This window comes from Zootoca vivipara, chromosome 9, assembly GCF_965207765.1.
Source record: "Zootoca vivipara chromosome 9, rZooViv2.hap1.1, whole genome shotgun sequence".
NCBI lineage: Eukaryota > Metazoa > Chordata > Lepidosauria > Squamata > Lacertidae > Zootoca > Zootoca vivipara.
The window spans coordinates 30,517,355-30,545,030 of NC_142592.1; the positions used below are offsets into that span (position 1 = coordinate 30,517,355).

Here is a 27,676-nt window from a genome sequence, read left to right on the forward strand (position 1 = left end):
CGCGCTGGAGCCGCAGCCGCTGCTTCTAGGGGCACCGGAATGAGCGGCAGAGGGGAACTTTCTTCCAGGTGTGCCTCGTGATTTTTTTCTTGTAACAAGTGTGCCTTGGCCCAAAAAAGGTTGAGAAACACTGGTATAAACATGTAAATAAACCATATATCATAAAGACACCACAGTCTCCGCTGTGCCTCATTTTCCAAAAGGAAACACAGACTTGCTGTCAAGTGTGCCTGGAACTCCCTGGAATCTCACACTGCTGTAGAGCTTGGGGGTGGCATGTAGCAGTATATTTCCAGGCACAATTCAAAGGGCTGGTTATGAAGCTGTCTGGCTTAGGCCCAGGCTACCTGAAAGACCGTATTATCACATATGAACCTGCATGGGCTGAGAAATCTTCAGAGGAGGCCCTGTTCTCTGCCCTTTCACCATCACAGGTGGGGATGTGGGAGAGGGCCTTCTCAGTGGCTACTCCCAGGCTTTGGAATGCCCTTCCTCAAGAGGCCAGACTGGCTCCCTCATTGCTAGCAGGTGAATTTTTTTATTTCAGCATGCTTTAGGGAACCGACCTAATAATAATAATAATAATAATAATAATAATAATAATAATTTATACCCTGCTCTCTCCAGCCAAGACCAGGCTCAGGGCGGCTAACACAGATATAAATACAGTAAAAACAAAACAAAAAAACCCCAGTTGATTGAAATATAAATTAGAATACAGTTTAAAATGCAGCCTTGTTTTAGTGGTAGCCCATAGATCAAAGCCATAAGGGGAGAAAACGTCAAATATTCACCGGGGCCAACCATCCATGCTGGTCCTACATGGGCCAGCAAACAGAGCTGAGGGAAATTTTTTATACAAAATCGCATATACGGGGTTCCATCAAAAAAAGAAAGGGGGGGTTAGACTGAGTCCAACCCAAAGGCCAGGCGGAACAGCGCCGTCTTGCAGGCCCTGCGAATAGATGTCAAATCCCGCAGGGCCCTGATCTCCTGCCGTAGGGCGTTCCACCAGGCCGGGGGTCACAGCTGAAAAAGCCCTGACCCTGGTTGAGGCCAATCTAACCTCCTTGGGGCTCGGGACTTCCAAAATGTTATTTATGGACCTTAAGGTCCTCTGCGGGGCATAACAGGAGAGGCGGTCCCATAGGTACAAGGGTCCTAGGCTGCATAGGGCTTTAAAGGTCAAAACCAGCACCTTAAACCTGACCCTGTACTCCACCGGGAGATAGTGCTAAAAAGAACTTTTAATAGCACTGTGCTGTTTATGTACAGTGGTACCTTGGTTTCTGAATGGCTTGGCTCCCCGATGGTGCAAACCCGAAAGTAAGTGTTCTGGTTTGTGAATGTTTTTCGGAAGCCGAACGTCTGATGCGGCTTCCGCTTCAGTGCAGGAAGCTCCTGCAGCCAATCGGAAGCCGTGCCTTGGTTTTCGAACAGTTTCAGGAGTCTTAACGGACTCCTGGAACGGATTAAGCTCGAGAACCAAGGTTCCACTGTACTAGATTCCTTTACTAGAATTGTTAATTTTTATATCATTTTAGTTCTATTAGAATTACTTTTCCGCTGTTCTCTTTTATGTTTTTAGCTTTCTGTGTATTATCCATGTTTTTGAGCCACAGTGAATCCTAGTTCCTGGATTATAAACAAAAAATAATAAAATAAGAATAGTTAATAAGCCAACTTGGAATTTGCCCTCTTAAGTTTTCTGCAAGCAATCCATCCGTGGCTGTGTGATAGAATCTAGATAATCTTCTAACCAGGGAATAAACAGCTACTAGTAGCCTAGTACCATTTGTATTTGCCGGGGCGGGGGACTATAGGGGTACATAAATTGGACTAAAGATATGGTACTGGAGGTGGGCTGCACTTTTAAATCCATCATTCCATGCTGTTTTGTAAGCCTGAATTCAGTAGTGGACAGCATGGTTGGGCATCTCACTCTCCTAACCTCCACTTGGTTGCCACTGCTTAATGGGAGATAGAAGGGGAGGGGACTAGGCAATGGTAGCCTAGTGCAAATATGCCAGCAGAGCCAATTTGCACTTCACTGACCCCTCCACTTCCCATTAAACTAAGCAGCAGCACCATGACTAACCAGATTCAAGGTGAGCAGGATTGTATGTTCCTCCCCGCCCTGTTGCTGTTTGCTTCTCTGCAGAAAATATGGGGTACAATTTAGGCCAATAAAGTAGCCTAGGGCTTGTCAATCAGGTCGGCGGTTCGAATCCCCGCAACAGAGTGAGTTCCCATTGCTCAGTCGGTCCCTGCTCTTCCAACCTAGCAGTTTGAAAGCACGTCAAAGTGCAAGTAGATAAATAGGTACCGCTCCGGCAAGAAGGTAAAAGGCGTTTCCGTGTGCTGCTCTGGTTCACCAGAAGCGGCTTAGTTGTGCTGGCCACATGACCCAGAAGCTGTACGCTGGCTCCCTCGGCCAATAAAGCAAGATAAGCGCCGCAACCCCAGTCGTCCACGACTGGACTTAACGATCAGGGGTCCCTTTACCTTTACAATTTAGGCCAATAAAGTCTGGGGTTAAATGTCCCTCCTCTACTGCAGCTGCAACCCAAAGTGGATGCCCATGTAAGATGCTTTTAATAAAAAGTGGGGAGAAATGTCAGGAGACCTTATAGTGGACATGTTGAACTGGATCTCATTTGGCCCCGTCAGAGGGAAGAGATTCATAGGATCGCTGTGATCAACTGTGTTCAGAGCTGAGGAATTATTAAATACACAGTGGCTGGCAGTTTTGCAAGAAACAAAAAGATGCAATCCCTTTTACTTTTGGCTTTACGTTTATTATTTTACAAAGATTAGGAGTTATCTAATTTAAGTATAAAAATATGCCCCCCCCCGTTCAAATAGTGTGTGCTCTTAATAGCTTTGAATGCAGAGTGTAGCAAAGAACCTAAGACAGGCAGAGAGCAATTTCTAACCAGTGAAGACCTACAAGAAATTGAGACGTTAATACCAAGATAATAAACTAGCAGTGCAATGTTACAAACATGAAGCAGCTTTACATTATCAAAAACAATACAGCTTTTTAAATACAGAAATAGCACCTTTTACAAAAGGAACTGAGATATGTAAACGTGGTATATTATTCAAGTATAAGTTATACACACACTCTCCCCCCTGCAAACGGGTTAGTGCCATAGTACCAGAGTTAAGGTTTTTTCACAAGCCCTGAAACCCTGCACAAGTCAGTGCACAAGCACTTTGCATCTGTGCAAATGAAATGCTTGCCTCTGTTGAAGCAGTTTTGCCACAGATTCTGTGAAACAGGAGTTACAGGAGTCATAAGACAAAACTCCGCATTCCGGGTCACCAGACCTGCAGGCTCCTGCTTTCATCACCAAAAGCTGCAGTTTCACACTTGCTTCTGTTTACAACCAGTCTTTTAATAGTAAAAAGGTCGGCCCCAGAAGCAAACCTTGGCCTGTTCACACACCCACTTTGGCTGCCACCAAATCCAATTCCCCTCTTGCTAGCTATATGCAGCCGCTCTCACTTCATGCTGGTGCACAGAAAATTTGAATCTAGCTGATTCTCCAGTTCATGCAACCCGAGTATCTTTAGCCTCACTCTCCTCTCCCCACCTCGCTTGCAAATGCAGCTGATGGAGGTAGTGGCAAGCCTAGTGAGCCTACAGTCTTAAACTTCCAGCCTAGGGATCAAGTGGCAGAGGTTTGCAGATGTTCGTGCCTTACACATAGCTTTTTTGCCCCAGTAGTTCTGTGATGCTGGATGTTCAAACAAGGATGCTCAAAAGAAGCTGTGGCAATAGAAGGAATCAATCACTTCACCACTTCCTATCCCGTCACCAACACAGCAAAAATATGCCCAAGAAAGCAAGTACAGTCATACCTCGGAAGTCGAACGTAATCCATTCTCGAAGTCTGTTCGACTTCCAAAACATTAGGAAACAAAGGCGTGGCTTCCGATTGGCTGCAGAATCTGGAAGTTGCAGAACCTATGTCGGACGCTTGGGTTCCAAAGAACATTTGCAAACTGGAACACTCACTTCCAGGTTTGCAGTGTTCGGGAGCCAAAATGTTCAAGTCACAAGGCATTCAACTTCCGAAGTACTACTGTATTGGCTACTGAATGTATAAGTTCTATTGATCATGAAAAAACAAGACATACTGTCTTTTAATGTTTTAGAATCAAGAGTTTTTCATCGGCCTTAATCGCTGAGAACCACCCCTTTATTGCCACATGTAATGCCTGGAGGAGGGATTACTGTACTAATTAAGAGCAGGCACATCAGTTATCTTTATGTTAAGGGAAACAGTATCCTTTGAGCAAAAGTGGTACAAACTTGAATACAGTACACCAGTAAATCAGGCACCTGCCGCAATTATGCTTGGCAACAGTTGTTACTAAACAGTAATATTACACTTCACTTGGGAAAACTTGAATGTGGGTGAATAAAACAATGCATTGGGTAAAAGTCACAAAAACATGAAAATTCTGTAGTGTAAAAAGTTTTTTTAAGGTCCTCTTCCTTCATGTTCTTCAATCTCCTATTGTGATTGAACTAAAGAGATTTAAGAAACATTAAGTTGCACTACACTCCTTGTAAGGCTGTTATTGGTCTATTCTAACATAAATATACAATATTCCCAAATTATTTTGCAGTTCTAAAATTAATTACTTAATTTTCATAACACATTCATTATTCAAAACTAAATGAACCAAAACATATTGTCACACAAAACCATTGTTCTTTCTTAAACCTGGTGAAATGAAAGTTCAGAAAACTTTTCTGACCTCAAGAAACGTACATCATGGCTACAAAGTCATCCCTAGGTCAAAAAAGAGCCAGCCACACTATCTACCGGTATTTACTTGATTAAAAAATGAAAAATATCATGATGAATTTTCTTTTAAAATCAGCAATGAGTGTCACGTTAGTCTATGAAACTGGTGAAATAAATGCAAAAGTATGCATTGCCCAGTTAATTTGTAAAAAGTTAACCCATTTCCAGCAGCAGACTCTAAACTGACTTGTTTCCTTTCTATAGTATAAGTAAATGAAGAATGGCCCATAAATTAATGCAACGCTTTCACTGATCACGCCAAATTTTTTCTGTTTCCATGCTGGGCAACAGATCTTCTATTTTTTTCATCATCAATCCCAAACGCACCAAACCCGAAACTAAGTGTTCCGGTTTGCAAACGTTTTTTGGAAGCTGAACGTCCGACGCAGCTTCCGCTTGACTGCAGGAAGCTCCTGCAGCCAATTGGAAGCCGCAGCTTGGTTTTCGGACGTATGGCAATGTGATTGTACTGGCCAATTTGTTTTGAATGTTTCTGGATGATGCCAATAAAGGTTTTGATTGATTGATTGGTTTTCGAACGGTTTCAGGAGTTGAACGGACTCCTGGAATGGATTAAGTTTGAGAACCAAGGTACCACTGTATATTTAAACTAGGGATGAATTTCTACCATACACACTTCAGAGACTCCTTATTCTTGATGCAACCTATTACTCCCCCTACAGTGTTGGGGAAAGGCCTTTGTGTCAATTGATAACTAGCTGGTACATTTTGTGCAGAAAACAAGGACACAGAGAAACTACGAAGTTCACTAATACAAACCCCACTGAAATATTTTAAACTTCACAGTTGTTTTGGTCTTAAAGTATTTCACATGAATACATTCACTCCTACCCTAAGTTATCAGATGTCTCCGCTTTTAACAAGTGCAGGGGAAACTGTACATCAATAACATTCAAGTACTCCACAAAAGTCTGTTTTTCTGAAGTTGCAACACTTCAGTGTTGTAGCAAAGAAGCACCGGCTCCTACACTTTTTAAAAAAAAACTTAGAGGTCCCCCCTGGCCTAGCCTGCATACTTAAGCAGGATAGTGTGTTTGTAAAAGAGCATTTCCCCTATATAAGTGCTAGCCAGCTCCCCCCAGTTTTGGACTTCGGAACAGATCCTGGTAAACCTGCTCACATAACTGATCACTAATACGATTTCATAAACTCCCCAAATAGAACCTGATGCTCCCTTGTATCAGCTGGGGTGATTCACGAGGAAGAACGTCAACAGGGTAGCGGGCAAATGCACAGTGGGCAAGCGTGCCTGTTTTTAAAACCTCTTCTCTCCTTTTTATGTAATGACTGATTATTTCTGCAAAAAAAGTTTAAGGCTCTGCATCCTAAACTGCCCCTTAGTCAGAGCTGTTGCTGGAGATCTCTAATCTTCTTTGAACAGAGCTTGCTGTTCTGCTCTGGTTGCCTTCGCTTTTCCGCCATGCCACAGGGTCTTCAAGGCTGCCAGGGGTCTTGAAAAACACTTCTTGGGGTGTGGAACGCATGTTCTTAGGAGTCAGCGGGGCTGCAGAAGACTATTCGTAGGGAGAGACAAAAGCAATTCATTAGCCGTTTTCTCTCAAATCCATTTCATCTAGCTCAGAGGTTGTGGGGAAGCTGTGGCCCTTTAGTAACTGTGAGGTTACAAGTCTCATAATCTCCGACCCTTGGCTATTCCGGCTGAGGCTGTAAAGAGTTCAGCATCATTTTGAGGTTCCCTGCCTCTGCGATCACTAAAATGAGTTGCAGATTGAGGTTGAATGGAGCGAGCAATTTCTAGACGGTAGCCATGGTCTTATTACCGGTCTCTTTCCCCATTTAAAACTGTTGGTTTGTTTTGGTGGAGAAACCATGGGTGCAAGGAAGTTGGTCCCTCCTCAGCCTATTTGAATTTGACCACCATATAGAACAGAAACATTAATATTGGTATTGTATTGTAATGGAATGGTGGTGTCCCGTGTTTTTGTAAGTAATCTGTATAGTTGTATGTTTGTATGTATTTTTGTTGCGATATATGTATGTCGGTGGCTGTAATAAATAAATAAAAATACTAAAAAAAGAGAAAAGAACAGAAACCATTCAAATCTTGTATGAATGAATGAATGTATGCCACTATGAACAGTTCAGGACAACCCCTGTATTAGCAGCACTTATCCAAATATCTAATTATCCCAGCCTTTAAGAGGCTCCAGTCAAAAAAACAAAGCTGGACTCCACTCACAAGCGTTCCAGAGAATGATGGTGTTTAACATTAAAACAAGAGTGCTTAACTTTTAAGCATGCACTCAGTTGTACAGGATTGCATTAATTCGCCCTAGTTGCACGGTTCCCCATGCAATGAATTCCTTTACTGAAATCAACAAGAGAGTTACTGTGGTCTAAGGGTTAGTGTCAGATTAAGACTTGGGAGACCAGGGCTCAAATCCCCACTCAGCTATGAAACTCAAAAAAGAAAAAGATGGGATAGAAATACAATAAATACATACATAAAACCTGTGTGGGTCGTAAGGCTATGTATGTGCTGGAGCTTATTATAAAGATGCATGACTTTGCCCTGGGCGAGTGAGGGGAGGAGAATCTTAGCTTCATTTATAAACAAATGAATTAATAAATAGGAGTTGCCATTTACAAAATAATAAAATAAAACGCTTTGCAATGTTATGATCTTCAGCTGCCACAAAAGTGCCAGAGTTTTGAAATGTAAGGTGATTTGGTTTAAACAGATGCATTTTACACGCTCCCAATCTCGAGCTTCATTCACACCCAATCTTTGCATTCTCACCTGCTGGAATTTCAGGAGGGTGACTGGGTGCCCCATGCAAACCGGCGAGTCTGCTTTAACGGAGCTGCAGGCAGAGCCGAGGACGGGGCTCAGGTGTACAGCTGGCTGAATCTGCTGGTGCGGCTCCAGCGCTGGTAGCTGTGATGAATTTGGAGCGACGACTGCTGCTGGGGTCCCAATGAAAACAGGTGTTGTAGGTGCCAGGCCAGGCATACTGAAATTCACGCACGTGACATTTGGGAAGGAGCCGGCAGGAGCGGAAGAAAGTTGGCTTGTGACTGCCGGGGAGTAGATGAGAGGGAACGGTGCCAAGGCTGTAGATGGAACCATCATACAGGGAACGTTAAGCGAAGGCAAACGGCTTGAAGGCAGGTTGACGGGACCAGGAGCTTGGCTGGCAGGAAACAGGAAATTAAAGCCATTCAATCCTAAACCACAGAGGGAAGAACAGAGGCAGACATTTGCAGTTAGATGAGACAGTAACTGGCGGGATTCGCCTAGTTGGCGCCACCAGTGTAAGCCCTGTTCAAGGGCTTCTGCTTGCACAATGGCTCGTGTGTGTGTGTGTGATGAGAACCTCCAGACCAAAGTATTGGGGAAACAAGGCACTGAATTCCACCCACTGTATATCCTTTTCTCTTGAGAAAGGGCCACGGTTGGTTCATGGGCTAGAGGTTCTCCAGCTCTGCTGTAGATTACGTTGACAAACTACTGGCCCAGTGGCCATAGCAGCTGGGGCTGATGAGAGTTGGCGGACACAGCACCTGGGGCACCACCTTCCTCGCTACTCTTTCTACAGGGTATGAGTATTAAGCTTGAAAAATAAAAAAAATCTGGACAGCTTCTGCTAAGCTTTACGAAGTAGAGGAGATGACCTAGTAGACAGATAGCATGATTTCTCCATGCCATTCCAGACTTGGGGCAAGCTATGCTACAACAAAGGGGATAGGTAACAGTGAAAGGATTTAGATTTGGAAATTCTACCTGCCTAGTAATCAGTTGGCGTTTTGCATGCACCTAGTTTAAAGTATACATCAGTACCTAGTTCCCAAGAGTAGCTTACCAGCTGCATGCTGCACATAGAGATACTGTGGCAAGAAGGACTGCTTGCCATTTTCTTGAGAGACCTGTTCATTTTCCTTTGCATTTTCTTTCGAACACTTATTCCTTAATGGCTTTTCTTGCTCCCATGTTTCCAAAGATTTAGCAGCTTCTATAGCAGCAGGCACCCCTGCTTCACACTGGTCATTGGGACTGCAGTTACGATCTGAGGAAGATTCTGCATCTGTTGGCTTAGCATTCTTCTAAGAAAAACAAAAGTACAATTCATTTCATTAAATAAATACAAAACAAAACAGGTGCAGCTCTATTATGGGTCTAGGACCCTAGTACAAATTATGCCTAGCTTTGAAAAGTTAAAAATAGTTGATCAAGGGATGAATTTATCATAAAATAGCTTTTTTTATTAGGGTCCTCCCCTACCCACCAAAACCAAAAAAATCGAAATGAAGCTTTGATTTCCAATGCAGAACTGGCAGGAGTTAATTCATGCAACTAGCAAAAAATGACAAAGTAGTAAGAACCAATGAGTTGTTTCTGAAGGAGAAACAGCAAGGACTGCCACAATCTGGAACAGGAAGCTGGGTGACAATGACTTAGTGATAGCATTTTGCCCTTGCTCAGTCTGACTGATAACTTGGGAGTGATTTTGCATCCAAACCCACTCATTAAGGAATCCTTCTGCTGCAATGTCTGATTTGATTCACTGGAATGACTCATCTAGGCTTATTTGCATGGCATGTGGCAGATTGCGGAGGTGTTGGTGGACCGGTGCTTCTGAGCAAACGGTGGGGGCCAAATGGCATTTTGACTTCTTCAAGCTCTAGGAGATGTTTCGTTTATTTGCTTTCCTCTTCCAATACTGGAGGGATTGCACACAGAATCATAAGAGTTGGAAGGGACCCTAAGGAAGAGATTCCTGCAACACGCAGGAATACGCAGCTGTCCCATATAGGGATTGAACCTGCAACCTTGGTGTTATCAGCACCATGCTCTTAACAAACTGTGCAAGCCAAAAAAGTTCCTTGCCATTTATCACGTCTCTGTGATGACTTCTGCAGCACAGAGGGGAAGCAAATACCTCAAGCTTTACAGCAAACACATCAGGGGCAATGAATGCTGCCTAGTTCGCTGCAGTACACTAATTCGCCTAGGTAAGGGTCATTTCAAGTACAACCTTCCATTTCTCCTGCTGCAATCAAAAGCTGGATATTGGCCCAGTGTATTTCTCTTACCTTAGATACCACCAGTGAAATGGGACCATCGCTCTGCTCCAGACTCTGCCTTTTTGCTGTCGGTTCCTCTTCAGTGGGAGGAACACGCCACTGGGAACTCCTCTTCTGACATTTAACTAGAGACTCGGCCCCTTCTGATGGGCAGGGTGAAGCCTGGCCCTTGAGGTCCCAATTTTCCTTTTCTGGAGGACTTCCCCTTGAGAGACTCTCATGAAGACTGCCACACAGCATATACAGAGAGGGAGATGGCAAGTAAACAAAGGGTTGGTTGGAGAGCACAGTGGTTTTGCCAGCCTCTGACTTGGAAGCCGATAATGGCAGACCTTGGTCATTTATCCCATTTGATAGAGACGGCTGTAGCGTGTCTGAGCTTGCATTTGAGGAGAGGGGAGGGAAGGTGTTAAGACAATAGTCTGAGTCTCCAGGGAGAACAGAGAAAGGGGAAATGATGCCCAGGTTTCCTGCCGCTTCGAGACCTTTGCTGTAAAGACCAAGGGAGAGGTAGTTAGGCTAGAACCATGGCACATGCTATTCTTGCTCTGTTAAGAAAAACCTGATTTATTCTACTGGCTTAGGAAAGAACTAAATCACCAAAAGGTTTGCATACGTAACTGCTTCATAAACTACTTATTCCAGTTTATGATGGGAAAATCCAATGAACAAGATTAGGCCTGAGGAAGGCTTGTTGCAATTTTGTGACATGCTCTGAAGGCCTTCACACCAGAAGGGCGAGATATAAATGTTTCAATGAAAAACAAATTAAAATAAACAATCTGCTCCGTCACAAAATGGCACTGCCAATTAAAAAACAACAACCCTCCTACCACCATTGCCACAAGTTTTACTGGCCTCGCCTAGCTTCAGACACTAACTAGAACATTATATGATAAGTCACCATGTTATTACATGAGCAATTTTCTGCGCAAAAAGTAAAAGGGGTTTAAAATTTATGCTAGACTTGTAAGAGATGAGGAGAACTGACACTCTATAAAGAGCTGTGTGGCCAAGGTGCTAGCTGATCAGAGTTATTCATGACAACACTCACAATGACGAGTACTGATTTCAGGAATTTTATTTGCCTTATGAAATGAGCACTGGAGGCCAAAGAAGATTCTCAGAAAGCTGTCTCTGCCGTGTTTAAGTTTAAGATGGTGCCATGCACATTTAACTCAACTTTAAATTCACATCAAGGACCGCATCCTCGGATTTAATCCATCTCAATATTACACCTACGTTATCAGGATAAAATGGCCATTGGGTAACACAAGCTTTATTTAAATCCAGCTTCCTCTTTAGATTTGTTATTCAGTCTCTCCATGGTAGCATAGATAATTTTCGGAGGTGGCATTCATTATATTTAGGGCAACCAAAGCTTCAAATTAGAGAGCTTCAAAATGTCTAGCTTGTCTAATGAGCAATCCAACAGGAGCAGCTGCTGTAGCCCATGAAACTCTTTGTGAAACCTGCAAAGGCACAAACTGGCCTGGTCTCGTAACATATGGATGTTGCACAACAGCTATACTTGGAGGGCCGACGCTCATTTTAACGCAAACCATGGCTTTTGCAGAGTACCAAGCTTTAAAATCCACAACACACCTTGCGTCATCTTCCATCTTCTGGCAGCAAACAGATGCTAGATTTATCATTTTGGAGCAGCAGTCATCTGAAAAATGAAGGAAAAGCAGAACGCTGAATTAATTTCTGGTACCAACGGGTGATGGTTGTACTGTATGAGAAACAGCCATGCAAACACCCAATCATGTCTTCTCTTGAGAAACAACAAAAATTCACAGAGAGACACAGAGGAAGACAGGCAGCACCGTTGACGAGCGCTGTTTCAGGGACCATGTATATAGGATCTGGTAATTATTCATTTTCTAGGCTCCATCTCAGATGGGGCTGCAATGGAAGTATTGAGAGCATTCTTCGGCTACACTCCCAGTTCTTCCTTTGAAGTCACAACTTGAAGTTGCAATCACTAGACATCAGATCTCAGATGACTGTCACCCTCAAAGTATTTGCAGTAGCTTGGACACCGACGGTCCCTTCTCTAGCCTATATGAAAATACAGGTGTCCACAAATTTTGGCTGGCCATCATAGGCAGCTAAAACATCTGGTTGCCTGGATGCTTCCCCACTCGCCGCTGAGCTTGGGAATGCAGTATGACTGTGAGAACAATCATCTTCCCACACAGCTCTTTAGCATGTTCACGTTGAGCTCCTCTTCCAAAGCTAAGCATGATACAAAATCAAAGAATCATAGAATTGTGGAGTTGGAAGGGACCATGACGGTTATCTCATCCAACCCTCTGCAATGCAGGAATCTTTCGCCCAACGTGGGGCTCAGCCGCATGACCCTGAGCTTAAGAGTCTCATTCTCTACCAACTGAGCTATCCCAGGTCTAGGCCCAGCTGCACTTCAGAGATCCTTGAAGAGGCCCTGAAGAACATCACAACATAGATACACATTTCTTTTGAGCTGGGAGGGGGGTCCTGTGTAGGATTTTTCTTGAAGCTGTACCCTCCAAGTGTCTCTGAGGTTCAGTGGAATTGCAGAAACTATTTCCTCCTTCCTCTCCCAGGAATTTATGGACCCCCCAGTGAAAATGGTGGCCTGGAAAGATTTTTTTAAAAGTATTCTATAGCTTAGCCCCGATGCCTCCAACTTACACCCAAGCACAGGTTTTTTACAGTTGGAGAGAGGCAACTCTACCATTCTATTGTTCCATAGGCCAAGGTAACGCAGTACTTTCTGAGCTAGGTGCCGTGCACCAGGCAGAGATGGGCCAATTGCCGTTCTAGTAAAACCTTCAAATCACTTTATAAAGCTTGACAGTGCTGAAGTGTGAAAGTAATATAAACACGATTGTTCCAGCCAGCTCCATCTTACCAGTAACCATAAAATAATATGTTCTCTTTCCATTTAAAGGGCTTTAGTCTGCCTGTGCCAAATGCTAACAAAAGGAACGCGCTCAAAGTTTAAGCTTGCAGAAAAGGAGTTGCTTTACCCAGAAAGAGATGCACAGACGCACGGCTGTTAGCAGGAAGCTTGTTAGCAGAGCTGGTGGGTTGGAGGAGCTCAAGGCCTCCCCAAGTTACCTTGTTTCCCCCTGCGTGGGCTGCTGGGTTCTGAGCTGGCCTTCCTCCTGGCCACTTCGGAAGGCTGAGCCGTGCCAAAAGAAGCATGTCGCGAGAGCCGCTCTTTCCTGCTGGCACAGGCTTGATTGGGGACAGGTGCCGCCCCTTTCGCTTTCGTCAAAGCAGCACAGGTTGGAATCTCCATCTTTATGCCACCTAAACAGATGCATTCTTCATTAAAATCAGCTAGTCAAAAGGATGACCCGCAAGCCATGGTCAACATGAAGAAGTCCTGCCGTACCACTTGGGCAGTAAACCAGTTCCATTGACAAAGCAAGACCCTTCACAGGTGAAGCGGAACAGTTATAATCGGAAGACGCCTACTGAGGCCCCTTGAATGGCACCCTTGCAATTTTAAGGGTTGGGCTTTCTATTCTTCACATTACTCGACTCTCCTTTACAAAAATACGAGAAAACATTTCAGCCAACCTGGAGCGGGTTGGTGCTGTTAAGGCTGTAAGAAATGCATTAAGAAGAGATAATGACATAATATAAAGAATATTACCATTGTCTCCAGTGAACTCCACCGGCCCAATCCATTTGAAGGCTGGCTTACGACCTCTTTCCTCTGTTACATGCACTTTCTCAATGAGCTCAAGGCTTGTCAGGACATTGGCAATATCGTACAATCGCCGTACCTTTGCTAAAAGAAAACAAGTTTCATTATTGAACAAATGCATTACATTACATTACGTTAAGATGTAACTAACCAGGCTGAAGAACTGCTACCAGAGAACCCAGAAGTAAAATCATGAGGACTGGGTGCAAAAAATATAATGCATTTTAGGTCTTTGGGGTGGGTGGATGTGGTCTGAACTATTACTCTTGACCGGTGGATGAATTCCCTAGCAAAATTACTATGCATAAAGATTTATATCTGGAATATGAATACGCCATATTCAATAAGAAAAAACTATAAAACTAATTGTTTTATATTACAGTCCTCGAGTTCAAACTCTGGTCCTACATAAATCAATGAATTGATTTTAATCCAGCAGGATTGCAGCCTCTTTAAAATACATTCATAACCCAATCTAGGATAATAAATTTTGTTTCAGAGCTTTGTGTGCCGTTTTCATTTTAGGCAGGACCACAGGGGATCATTTTATCGTTTAGTTTTAAAAAATCTGTTTTCAGTGCACAGTGGGCAAGTAATCATTATTAATATTCATGTACACACATGCACACACTTTGCATCCTGAAAAAGCTAAGGTTTGAACTAGGCTCCTGTATCACCTGCATGACATGATGCAAGGTCATTGTGTTCCATATGAATCCCACCCCGTTAAAAAAATCTGAAAAACCAAATATGTTCCCTTGTGATGTCAATATGACTATTATTCTTTGCAGTGATAATTCACCCCAGAAACAATCCTTACTTTTAAACTTGCTGTGATCTGCTGTATCCTGGCTTTCTTCTATCAATATTTTCGCTGCTATGTCGAGAGTAACTATCTTGGTCTTGGAGACGAGGAACAGCATGACAAATTTTTGGCTCATAATCCTCAACGACTTGTCCTTTCTGCTGTTTGCAGACGCTGTATTACAAACACAACCCAAGTCTCAGCATGCTACATCTACCACAGCCAAGAAAGCGTTTTGAAGGCTTCTCAAGCAGAAAAAAAGAAAAACATTTCCTTGTTGGGAAGCACGGTTTTTTCTTTTCTTTTAATGAGCAGAAAATAATTGCCTATAGCAGATGGGCAGTTGCACTTTAACTCTCTTAAGGAAAGAAGGAAGGTCATAGCAAAGTATCTTGAAGGAGTGTGCAGAAAGCAGGACATTCTGAGGATTTTATTCTGCATATAATATAGGAGCGAAGCAGAGTGAAATCAGAAGTTAGAAGCACCAGAAGAAAAAGGATATGTAGGTTGACTTATTTTATCTATTTATAAAAGCATTTACACAGCACCATTTATAAACGGCCTCATATACCTGAAGGAGTGTCTCAACCCCCATCGTTCTGCCCGGACACTGAGATCAAGTGCTGAGGGCCTTCTGACGGTTCCCTCACTGCAAGAAGTGAAGTTACAGGGAACCAGGCAGAGGGCCTTCTCAGTAGTGGCGCCCACCCTGTGGAACGTCCTTCCATCAGATGTCAAGGAAATAAACAACTATTTGACTTTTAGAAGACATCTGAAGGCAGTCCTGTTTACTGAAGTTTGATGTTTTATTGTGTTTTTAATATTCTGTTGGGAGCCAGATGGGTGGGATATGAATACTAATTATTATTATTATTATTAATTATTATTATTATTATTATTATTATTATTATTATTATTATTATTATTATTTACTGCAATATCAGGGCAGCGTTTGGGGCAACAAAAGAGGGCAAAGATGCAAGAGCTGACCCTGATATAGTTCCACCATTTGGATGAAAAGAAGTATTGTCCCCCAAAAAGATACAATCATGTTTCAATGCAGTAATTTACTTCAAAAATAAAAATAGAACACCTGTCACATGTTGATGATGGCAAGGACCTCTCTCTTATTTTGCCAGTAGCCTTTGCTAACTTACCAGATGGAAAATCTGTCTCTGAGAAGTCAAGCAACTGCCGGTCTTGGAAATCTAGAAAGGTCTCCTTTTTGTGCTCTCCAAATTTACAGTAAAGGTCTAGCTCTTTATGCTGGAAAGAAGCCATAAGTTCTTCATATTTCTGCAGCTCTCCTATTTCCTGGAGGTTTCTGAGCGTTTGACTCAAGCTGTGACGACCGTGCCAACAGTACTGATTCTTAGCCACTCGGCTAACGAGATCAAGAGACTCCAAGACATTCACTATGTCGTAAATTCGTCTACGCTCAACTCCTAGATGTGGAACAAAAAGCAAGACAAAGAGAATAAAAGCAAAACATTGCACCAAACAAAACCAAACTCCCTTTCCCGGGCACATTACAAGACAAGTCATGGTGGTATTCTACTTCCAAAACAAGGAACACAAATATGGTCTCATGTTCTACTGTTTAGCAGCCAGACAAGATATAGACACAACAGCTGTCAAAAGAGCAAAACTTTTCAGTGGCTCATTAGAGATGTGCTGTAAAGTCACATAACAGTAGAAAACTGGTCTCTTTGGGGCTACTTTCCATGTACAAGTCACAATAGAGACTTTCACATAATTCTAGCTGAAGCATTCGCATCACAGCGATGTCTCATGGTCTGCCTGGCCGTGTGTGTGTGTTAGGTAACACCAGAGGGTTAATATGGTGTCTCTGGCTTAAAAACAGTTCCCAAGCATATTGTCTTCCCTCAGCCTCAACAACTTGTTTCTGAGGGAGGCACCCCGGATACCGCTTCTGAGCAGGCCTGCATAGGACCGTGTGTTCAAAGTAACCTGTCCAGGTCCTTTGGCTCAGAGGTATCCTATAGGAGAGCGCTTTTATGGCTTATTCACAATATGGACACTGAGGTCCAACGCCGAGGGCCTTCTGACGGTTTCCTCACTGCGAGAAGTGACGTTACAGGGAACCAGGCAGAGGGCCTTCTTGGTAGTGGCACCCACCCTCCCACCAGATGTCAAAGAGAAAAACAACTACCAGACTTTTAGAAGACATCTGAAGGCAGCCCTGTTTAGGGAAGCTTTTAATTTTTGACGGACTACTGTATTTTAATATTTTGTTTGAAGCCGCCCAGAGTGGCTGTGGAAGTCCAGCCAGATGGGCGAGGTATAAATAAATTATTATTATTATTATTATTATTATTATTATTATTATTATTATTGATAGTAGCCTACATAGATGCTTCTGTTAAAATAAAATATCTTCGTTTGGGTGCCTCAATGTGGAAGCATTCAGCTTGAGAAGTGCTACATGAATAGTCAATCCCTACATCATCTTTTCATGTCTAGACACTCTCGTTATCATTTGAAAAAGCCAATCCTGGAATGAAAACTTTATGTAAGAAGTAGCTCATGATTGTCTATACCTAGACATTTAACTCAATTTAAAATATCAATTAGGCAGTTATTAGTTTGTCACGCAGAACAACAGAGAACAGGTTGCTGACTACCACCCAAGTGTTAAACTAAGCAGCCATTGCCACTGCTTAAGGGACAAGCAAAAGTACCCAAGCTCCTAATAACACCGCCTTCTGAGCAATTAGTATGGCAGTGATAGGAAATCTTCAAGTAGTTAGAATCCCTCCCCCCCCCAAAAAAGAGGGTAAATAATGTATAGTTACTTAGTCAAAAACAGCTTGTGGCTTTGTGGCACTTGTTACAACATTAAATGAACACAATGATCCTTAAATTTGCATCCATAAATTATCCCCGTTAACAGAAGAAATGCTACTAAACTTTAAACTGCAGTCAAGTCCTCAGAGAGAAAGAAAGTTATTTTGGTGGTAGCCAATGTGGCTCCAGATGTTTTGGACTACAATTCCCATCATCCCTGACCACTGGTCCTGATAGCTAGGGATCATGGGAGTTGTAGGCAAAACATCTGGAGGGCCGCAGGTTGGGGTTGTCTGGCATACACCAAACCCAGACAACGCAGCCTATGGTCAGGGATGATTGGACTTGTAGTCCGTAAGATCTGATGGGCACTACATTGGCTGCTCTTTAGGGTTATTCAGAGTGGATGGCAGTGCAGCGGAATGCTGATGGGGCAAGAGAAGGCCGCCTCCTTTGTATTAAAACACAGCTGCCACCCACCTCCTTCAAGTATTTATTACTACTATTCTAGGATGGACAGGCAGAAGATTTGAAACTGTTGGGCTCTGGGCGTAGTTGAGTTGCTGCTGTGATGTAGAGCTCCCTTGAATTACAGTGTTGACGTCCGCTTCAACAAGGCTTGGAATTCACCTGGGAAAGGGCATAGTACCACGAACCTGTGGTAGAGTCACCCACCCGCTATTCATGCTCCATGTGAAGATTTACAACTGGGACCAAGCAGTGTCCCTGCATCATCAGTCACAGGCTAAGCCACAGATGACACTATTAATTGGAGCTTAGGGACCTATGAAAATGGTGCTCAAGTGCAAGCAGAGAGGTGTCCCCCCCCCTTCAGCAGCAGATCTGGGGCGGCGAGGCTATAGTGAAAATGACTTAGTGCCCTGCTCAATATTTCTTGACGCTGTCACATCTCATTACATCTTCCATTAAACTTCCTTTAGCAAAAGGCTACACAAATCTGCCCTAACAACACCATGTCAAAAATCTATTTTAAGAAAATATGCTATGCAAATAGAAAGATGAAAAGTAACTTTATACATATTTATGTGAAACTGCCTTCTGTGCCAGATCAGACTATTGAGCCAAATACTGCTTTACACTCATTGGGACATAAAAAAGCTGCTTTGCCTTATACAAGATATCCCAGTGTTGCCTCTTGTAATAAGCAGTGGCTATCTAGGCTTTCCGACAGAGGTCTTCCCTATTATCTGCAACTGCTCCTTTTAACTTGAAATTACAGGAGTTGAACTTAGCAACTTCTGCCCCCAAAACACAGGCTGTTTTCTATTTCAGTCCTGAAATAATCTGCTTAGAAGCAAGACCTAGCAGCTACAATTCCAATTCTTGGAATAAATGCACTCTTCCAAGTACTTGTGTCCAGGCCATTTATTAACTAATGTAATTTACTGTATAGGCCACAGAATTTTCAGGGCAGCTCACAACAAGAAATGCATAGAATGTTACAGCCCAAATCTAGTTAAATAAAACGTATTTGGGCCCATCTGATTTTGCACCTCAGGTTTACATCCAGTAAGAAACATGGTGCTGTATAAATTAAATATCCTGTTTCAGATAATTGATAAGTAGCATCAGTGGGGAATATTTTCAGTTTCAGTCATTGAGTTTTCATGCCAAAAAAACCCCTGTACCTTCTCCCATGGAAACACCAATGAAATGCATGGGAAATTTCATGAGAGGATAGCTAATTTAAATGGGGTTTGTAAAAAGAACTGCTTGCCTTAAAGGGACTACTATCTAGTTCAACTGGAGCATTCATTCCTGCAGTCAATATTGCTTCCTTGCATACGTACCAAGACTAGAAGCCACTTCGTCCAAAGAAATTGTTGTTTTTTCTGCTGATAAAGGATAACTGGGGTAGCGGGCTAAGAACTTTTGGCAGAGCAGCCCTAAGCTTTTCTGCTTTCTGCTGGGTCTCTGCTTTTCATATTCATCCACTGTTGCATCATCTACGGTACCACACTAGAAACAAATAAAATGGGTTGTAGTTGGCTGGTTTTTTTAAAAACAACACTTTGTTATATGGCACGCCACCAGCAATACATGTTGTATTTTTAATACGTAAGACCTGGCCTTTCAGCAGAAAAACGAAATACACGCATAAGGTATTAAGCAAGTCTAGAAAGTGGAGTTGTAGATCAAGGATTGCCAAAATGGTAACCTCCAGATGTTGATTCGACTACAGCTCCCATCTTCCCTGACCATTGGCCAAGACAGCAGCATGGCAGACAGGTCTTGGACACTGGTAGCTCCTCTGACAAGCAGCACAGTACTGGGAATGTGGTGGTTTGCAAGGCAGCAAGGATAAAACTGGTCCAGTGTTGAATGTAATGAGCAACACTGCACATTAGCTTTGATGGGGAGCCTTTCCACCTATCTCTAGAGAGGTAGCATTTAAACTTTACAAAGCACCCCATACCAATTAAAAACAATTGGCCTAGGGGCATAGGAAGCTGCCTTTTACTGAGCCAAGTAGCTGGTCCATCTAGCTTTTGCCTACACTGACTGGCCGCAGCTCTCCAGGGTTTCAGAAAGGACACTCCCATCCCTACCTGGAGATGCTTCTGCATGCCAAGCAAATGCTTTGCCACTGAGCTGTAGCCTCTCTGCTGCCTGCAGGCTTACAGCCCCAAAGGCACAACAAAAGGAAAACTGGATGCAGGAGAGGGCAATTTTGAGAGAAAGATCTTTAGCAACCCCGAAGGTCAGGTTTCGTACCCCAAAAGAAAACTTTTGAAGCCTCTTACCGGTACACTATAGTGAGTTGAATTGGCCTCTACACCTAAGAGAAATCTTAAAAGATGCTGGAATGGCTCCAGTAAATAACTTTGAGGGCTGCTGCAATGCCCTGCAGTGCAACAAGTGGCCCTTAAAAGGAACATTTGTTAAAACAGCCTCAAATGCTGAAAGAAACTGCAGCTTTCATTCCCCCACCCCCTGAAGTTGAAGTTGTATTTTAAGCAATAATGTATGAAAGCGGTTCTCACTAGATTGGTTTTGGGAGTGACCATTCTCAGGAAGATTTCGGCTGCCGTAGGTAGCACTATGTTTAATGGGCCTCGCATGGTGGGGCCAGATTTTGGAATCTATGCCTTTGCATTTAAAGAATTTGCAGAAAGCATTTCTAAACAGGAACTGATTTTATCCAAGGGGAGCAAGATTAATATGGCCAATGAGTACAAGTAATCATGCTTTGAACAGGGAGTATTCAGCATTATTTGGAGAAGTTCACCAGAGGCACAATACAGCAGCTGGAGCAGAGTATACTTTAAACCACGAATAGGCAGCGTAAGGCTCATTGGATCTCCTTTGCTTTTTATTAGAACTCGAGCACAGAATGAGTCTACACCGTGAAAGATCCCTAAAATGAGATATCTAGAATTAAAGTGAAGAATATAGTGAAGCTAAACCAACTAATGTACAACCATAATGGAATACTCAAAGAAACATAAATAACTCAAAGAAACCTTAACGAGTTGCCAGCTAAAAATCTCGTTTCACTGTAAATGATCTATCAGTTTCCTCAGAAGGAAAAGGAAACTTATTGCATTTGTAAAGACTCAAGGTCACTTCTCAACAGTTCAAAATAAGGGGAGGATTTATGAACCTTAAGGAAAACTGAAAGCTCCCAGGCAGTAAGGGGTAAATTACCCAAAATAAAAAAGTCCAGTTTTGCTTGAATCCAAAGGTAAAAAAACCTACAAGAAGATTCAAAGCCAAGCAATCATAGCTTGTGGAGAAGATTCAGCAAAGGGCTATGTACTGTAAGCTCTCATAGTCTCGTTGGTACAAAGCTATTTGTGCTGCATGTCGCAGGGGCTCACCGAGGGAGATCCAAGGAGCTCAGTGTGGTTGTGTGCGCAGCAGCAAGTGTATTGGCTCTGCTACCACCCTGAGCTCCCTGCACCTCACCGCTCTCGTTCTCCGTAAGCAGCAGAAACACACGGCATGGGCAGGTTGGGGCATCAGCCAGTGCCCCACCCACACTGCTCCTCTGGCTCCTGCTGCTGGAACCCGAGGATGTACCAAGCAGTCCGGTGTAAAAGACACACAGTGAGCCAAGGAATCCCTTTTCGGTACAAAAAACAAGCTCAAAGTCTAATCCATGATAATGAGCTTTCTTGATTTCGGCAGCCTAATTTCAGAGGGGGAAGTTGTACGGGCTGTCATTATGATTGTTTCATTATTATGCTGTATGTTGTTATACTTTGTATTATATTATTATTATTATTATGCTCCATAAAGTATGTTTTTAATGTTGCTGGGAGCTTTTGATAAATGGCGGAATATAAATCAATCAAACAAACAAAATTGTTACTGCTTTTGTAAAACAATTGGGAGCCAGAAATCACTGCTCTACTGCAAACTACCTAGAGATCTACCAGTGGATCCCAATCTACTACCTACACCCACTCACCCCGCTTTGAACCAGGGATGGGTCAACTCGTTGGCATATTTCTAAAAATTAGGAGAAGATGGAGAAGGGTAGAATTTTTTTTTCATATTTTATGCATACACAATGACATATTTTTAATTCATGATTCCAGTGACACAACAGCTGGTAGTCATTTATTGTGCAATGTATTTGTAACGGCAGTGAATTTTTTTTGGGGGGGTGGGGGAAGGTTTAGAAAATTAAGTATCTTGCTCGTGTCACTTGGAAAGCACAGTCTGTCTGCTCCCCCATGTATTCTTGTTTTTAAGGAAAGCTCACATTCTCTAAATCTTCCATGCTAGTAGTGAAGCAGCTGTGCAGAGGAAGTAATATGTGACAGTACAGATCAAAATGGCAGGCGAAGAGACAACAAGGGAAGTGGCACTTTGGTTATGTAAGCAGAAATAGGAGAATGGCTGCGAAAAGTCAAATCAGAACAATTTGGGAGAGCTGTCCACAAATGAGATAAATGAAGAAGGCAGCTACAAATAAAACATTATTTAATTTAAACAGATAATAAATGACTAATTCAAAACAAATGTGCTGTGGAAAGTCTCTCTTACCTGCAAGGAATCGGGAAAAGCGTCATTAAATTCATTGTTCTCAATTGGCCTGAAGAGCTCCTTCTTCTTTTCTCTGTCCCGCATGTCAGGGCTAGCAGCACTAATAAGCATCTTTAGGTTAGCTGTTGGGGTCCATGGATCTGCCAGGGGCCTATCAGTCAGCTTAACAGGTGTAATTGGACTTCTCTCGGGGGTACAGGTTTTTTGCTTTGACAAATCAATGGGTTCATTTTTCATGGGAGTCTTTGGGGTCATTCTGGGTCGATCAAATATGTTTTCCTATTACGGTAGAAAGAAAAGATAGCTTTGGAGATAACTGGAAGGCAGAGAAGCAGCCAATCAATGCTGTGGTCCTATCGCACCAAGAAACAGTGGCCTGCTCAGTTACAAATGGCTCCCATAGAGATCTATGGGGAAAGGTACACAGGCTAAAATTTTATATCCAGTGCATTGCTTTACCTTAGCCATATAGGCAGGGAAATAAAGCGATGCACATTGGAAGAACTCTACTACAGTCGGACCTCGGTTCTCGAATGCCCTCCCGGAGCTTGTGTATGTCGGCTCCCGAACGATCAAAAACTGGACTTGAGTCTTCCGGTTTTTTGAACACTCTTTTGGAAGCCGGACGTCCAATGGGGCTTTTGATCGGCTGCGGGAAGCTTCGCGCTTTGGAAGTTGAACAGAGTTTTGGAACGGATTCTGTTCGACTTCCGAGGTACGACTGTATTTTACTTCCTATGTGCCCATTCAACTGCTTCAATCTGGGGAACTGGCACCATTACAGTTGCCATACAATATTATTCCACAAATGAAAGAAAATGATATTTTAATTAATACCTGCATATAGGAACTCCCTGCCTATTGACAGCAGACAAGAACCTCTTTTCGGGACCTGCTCAAAACAGGTTTTGTTTAGGTAGGTCTATCCCAACATGTAGAAGTTGGTGTGTTTCAATCTCTTGTACTGTTAATGTTTTTAATTGTAAATTTTAATATTTCATGTAAGCCCTTTAGAGGCTTTATTGCACCCAAGAAGTATGTAAATTTTGTTAAATAAAAATAAATGAAATAAATATCTGTGAGCCCGACATCCCAGCCCCCACCAACGAACACTACAGTGAGGTGCTAGGATGTTTTAAGAGCAGGTTATTGCACAATCACACAGGCCCTTCCTCTAAACACGCTTCACCCAATACAATGACAGGCATTTTGTTCAAACATATTGTGCCTGAGCTAAATACCTGTCAGTCAACTAGCAAAGACCAAAATACAGTTTTATGGCCAGGGAACAATTCTCAAGGTTAGCATTGTTCCTAAGATTAGGGCTTTAATTTTTGCCATAAGATTAAATGCCCTTCATGTACTAAATGGGTGAAAAGTGGGCTGAAACCAGACAGTGGATTGGAACAACAGGGGGGGGGGAACAACTTTTTGTCCCAGACTCTGATGACCACAATATGGGGGGGGGATGTCCAGTTGTGTCAAATTTAAGCCTATTTACCTTGTTCATAGAACGCAGTGGAAGCCATTCACCAGCATAGGCCCTTGACATTTTCATAAACCTATACAGTACAGCATACTATTTCTTGGTCACAGAAGAACATGACAGAACCTATGGAAATTACTTCTGTACATTCTGAAATCTTATATTGGTTACCAATACTTAAAATACTGGAAAAAAAACCAGTTTTTAAATTGTGCAATGCTTTCACTCTTTTATGGAAGGTATAAGAAAAATAAAAAATCCTTCCAGTAGCACCTTAGAGACCAACTAAATTTGTCATAGGTATGAGCTTTCGTGTGCATGCACACTTCTTCAGATACAAAAGCTCATACCTATGACAAACTTAGTTGGTCTCTAAGGTGCTACTGGAAGGACTTTTTATTTTTATTTTATTTTGACTACATCAGACCAACACGGCTACCTACCTGTAATAAGAAAAATACATACAGTACACACAATTTTCTTAAAAATCTCAATTAAAATCAAATTAACTGGGTTAAAAACAGTTGCCAAGTTGATGAATGCACTTGGAGAAAAATTCACATTGAAACTATACATTTCTATCCCTCAGAGTTGCCAAGGTATGATTGTACAAATCTCTGATGAAACTGTCCATTGAACAAGTATCTCATCCCTGTTCTGTGTGATACATCACACTGACTCATGTATTATTTAACCAGTGATTAAGTTCATTTGGCAGGGATTTAACAGACTCACTAATCTGGTCTAGTGCATATTTTGCTTGACTTAAATGCTGGAGACACAGGCCTGGTTCACACATCGCGGTAAAGGTTTTGTGCAACCAGGCTCCTGGAAAGCCCACAAGTCCCATTGCCTGCAAAGTTTGACTTAGCATCCCGCACAAATGCAGGTTCATGTTTCAGCTCCCTCTTCACTAACCATGTGCTGTATGGTGTCATTCAAACCCAGGCTTGTAGTTAAGGACTCTTCTCACTAAACACGAGCTGTACTGAGGAAAAGCATAACCATGGGCCCAGGTATCGATAACATGCTAAGCCAACCTTGGCCGAGCTCAGGAGTAAAAATAGACTGGGGCTGCAAGGTCCCAATAAGCTTTTTCTGGCTTACTGTGACATGCAAATGAAGCCACAGAATTCCCTCTCAAACTGTAGCCTGCTTATTCCGTCCTATAGAACTCAGTGGGAGCCACACTTTGTGAGGGCAAAATTGAGTTTTCTTTCGTACTGCGTTTCTCCTGCAAGACACCTTAGTTTCTTACTGAAACCTCCTGCTAAGTGAAGCTTTACAAGGCCGAAAAACGATTGTACTGCTCTCACTTAGGACGCTTACCTAGGTTTTCTGGTGGGAATATACCACAGCAGTCAACAGTCATATAGACTTGCATTGCCTGTTTGGTTAGCTAGCATTTAGAGATCTACTATAGATAAGCAACAATGTCAAAAGAGCCAAAAGTGATTGCGGAACTTGAAGTGATTAATACCTACAATGGCAGCATTTTTTTTAAAAAAAAATGCTTAAAAACTATTGAATCAGAGAGCAACAGATTATTTGTATTCTTAATTGAGCTTTCTTCTGGTTTCTTCACTTTTACACACACACTGCTTGTAAATTTCCAGGCCTATTGTTCCACTAGTAGCTAGACACTGCTTTTCCATATTAAAAAGCACTATTTTGAGGTGAAGGTTGTGCTTCCCCCCCCCCTTAGATAAAGTCTATAATGTGAGGTTCCAGTCAACATAGAATGTACCAGTAGCATCTCAGGAGAAGCCAATCCATTACATTGACTTGCACGCCTCATTGATACAGGAGATCTCTTGCTGTATTTTGTTTTTGCTTTAATGCAACTGCCAGGTATGTGGGTGTCCCAGTTTGAATGGAGCAGCCCTTTCTTGGAAGGAAAGCTCATCTCTGAAGCTGCCTTGGCAGGGGAGGGGGGGGTATACTACTCCACTCCTCTCATTTGGTTAACAGCAGCTTCAAAATGGTCAGAAGATAAAGGGTTAAGTACCCCTCCCCCCAATGCCACTGCTCCGTTCAAATTTGGACCACTGCATTAAAGTAAAAACACTTGACATTGGAGACATTTTCCTTGCTGTGCTTTCTGTTTAATCAGGAGCACCTCTTCAGGTTTACTGTTTCATATCTGAAACCAGGTATCGATCCATTTTGCTCAGTGAGAGCACTAGTAGGATACAGGACTTCACCCCTTTCACAGGTATAAGAGTCTGCCACAAACATCCAATCAGGAATGACAGGATTGCCCATAATCCCATGCCCATATGGCAAATGTCTTGCACAAAATCTCATTAAGAGAAAAAAACCGACTTGTTTCCTTTAAAGGGCAGGGGTGGAGAAACTGGCTTTCTGCGAAATTAGAACCAAGGGGAAGATCTTTTGCAAGTTTCGGAGAGAAGTGTCCAACAGTGAAAGAGTGATTAAATATGTACCGTTAATTGTTACAATTTTATTTTTTAAAATTTTATGGAGCTACTAATTATAATCATATTTAAAATGGTATTGTTTTTTCAGTCGGACATTACAGGTAGGTTTTACTACTTTAGAATATTATAAGTTGCACCATGATTTTAATAAATGAGAACACAGTTTAGAACAAAGCCTGACTGCCGTGAGCAGATTTGAAAATACCGAACTGGGTGTTTAGGCACCTGCTTACCTTTTGCGCGCTTTCCCCATCTTCATCTATAAAATCCCTTTTTCCATGTCTCGAGCTGATCAGGTCTTTTAGCGTTAAGCAGTTAATCTCCATCTGTAAAATTGAAAGTTGTACAAGAGGGTCAGCACCTTACATCATCTCCCACCTAAAAAACATAAATCAGCTTTCGGGTCCTCTTCAAACCCCAAAATAATTTGGGCAAAGCTTATGTATTAAATCGGGTATGTATTAATTTTTTTTTTAAAAAAACCAAAATAACAGAAGGATCAGATTGGGGGCCAAGGTGGCGGTGAAAAAACGTAATATTAAAATATCTTCAGATTCAGTAGAATAGGTAGAAATTGGCTTGGGGGAGGAGGTGGGTGTCCCCGAAAAGTGGGCATCTTCTGGGGGCGAATCTGTCATTTGGAAGCTCAGGGTGTTCGCCCTGGGATCGGTTACTTTTGGCGCAAAGAACCTGGAAGTGAAATCCCAGCTTTGAAACTGAAGCGGGACAGAAACTGCCCACCTCGCAGCTCAAGGCGGTGGAGCAAGACTCGCGCCCTGAGAGCGGGAGACCCCGGCCCCCCAAAAAGGTGGTCTCCCGCCCCCCGCCATGAAGCCTCTGGCTCGGTCGCCCCCTTGGTGCAGCCGCAGGGAAGAATACGACGGCACAAGCGCGGGAGACCCACCTCCCATTTTTTCCCGCCGCGCAAGGAAAGTTTAAGAAACTTACATTTTTCTCGAGTTTCCTTCCTGTCCTCTCAAAGGGACCCCTTCGCGTCAGCGCCTCCAGGCCCGCTAAAGCCGCAGCCGGGCTTGAGGATCATGGGGGTGCCTCCGATGGGGAAGAAAAAGAGCCCCCACCCCGCCCCAATGCGACGTTGACCTCCCGCGCCCTTCTTCCCTCGCTCGCGCCTGCGACGTGCCTGCACTGGCCGCTTCCCCGCAGCCCCGAGATTCCACTAGGCGCTAAAGCTTCTATTCTGGCGCCCTGCAACATATTTTTACAATCCGGCCAATCAGGCTCCCTCCGAGGGGGCGTCCCCCTGGCCTTCCCGCCAATCAGATCGAAGCCCTGGCTCGGAGAGTTTGGCGCGGCATTCGGCGCGCTCTTGTCCCAAGGTCCCGCGCTGACGCGGTGGGGGAGCCTTGGGGCTGTTTCCCCGCCGCCTCTGCCGCCCTCCTCCCACCTTGCGCCACCTGGGCCGCCCCGCCGCCGCCGCTGTCGCTAGGCAGGAGGAGCGGGCAGCTCTGGATAATGAGAGGCGGCGCAAAGGAACAGATGGGGAAAGCTGGGGGGAAACCTGAT

The 27,676-nt window shown here is 43.1% G+C and overlaps 1 protein-coding gene across 2 annotated transcripts; it reads right to left on the reverse strand.

The window, feature by feature from the left end:
* Positions 1-2,775: 2,775 nt before the first annotated feature.
* Positions 2,776-27,390, reverse strand: E2F7 (E2F transcription factor 7). 2 transcript variants are annotated; one of them, XM_088676873.1, is made up of 13 exons: positions 27,101-27,390; positions 26,386-26,478; positions 22,226-22,504; positions 19,021-19,189; positions 15,559-15,846; positions 14,417-14,575; positions 13,543-13,680; positions 12,999-13,193; positions 11,496-11,562; positions 9,900-10,380; positions 8,669-8,906; positions 7,606-8,033; positions 2,776-6,358 (listed from the first exon to the last, which is right to left on the reverse strand). In XM_088676873.1, exons 2-13 carry the CDS (start codon positions 26,476-26,478, stop codon positions 6,182-6,184), a joined length of 2,712 nt encoding a protein of 903 aa, XP_088532999.1. In that variant the 5' UTR covers positions 27,101-27,390; the 3' UTR covers positions 2,776-6,181. The 2 variants fall into 2 exon arrangements, with proteins under 2 accessions (XP_088532999.1, XP_034984438.1); XM_035128547.3 differs by having other exon boundaries at positions 8,669-8,909.
* Positions 27,391-27,676: the final 286 nt, after the last annotated feature.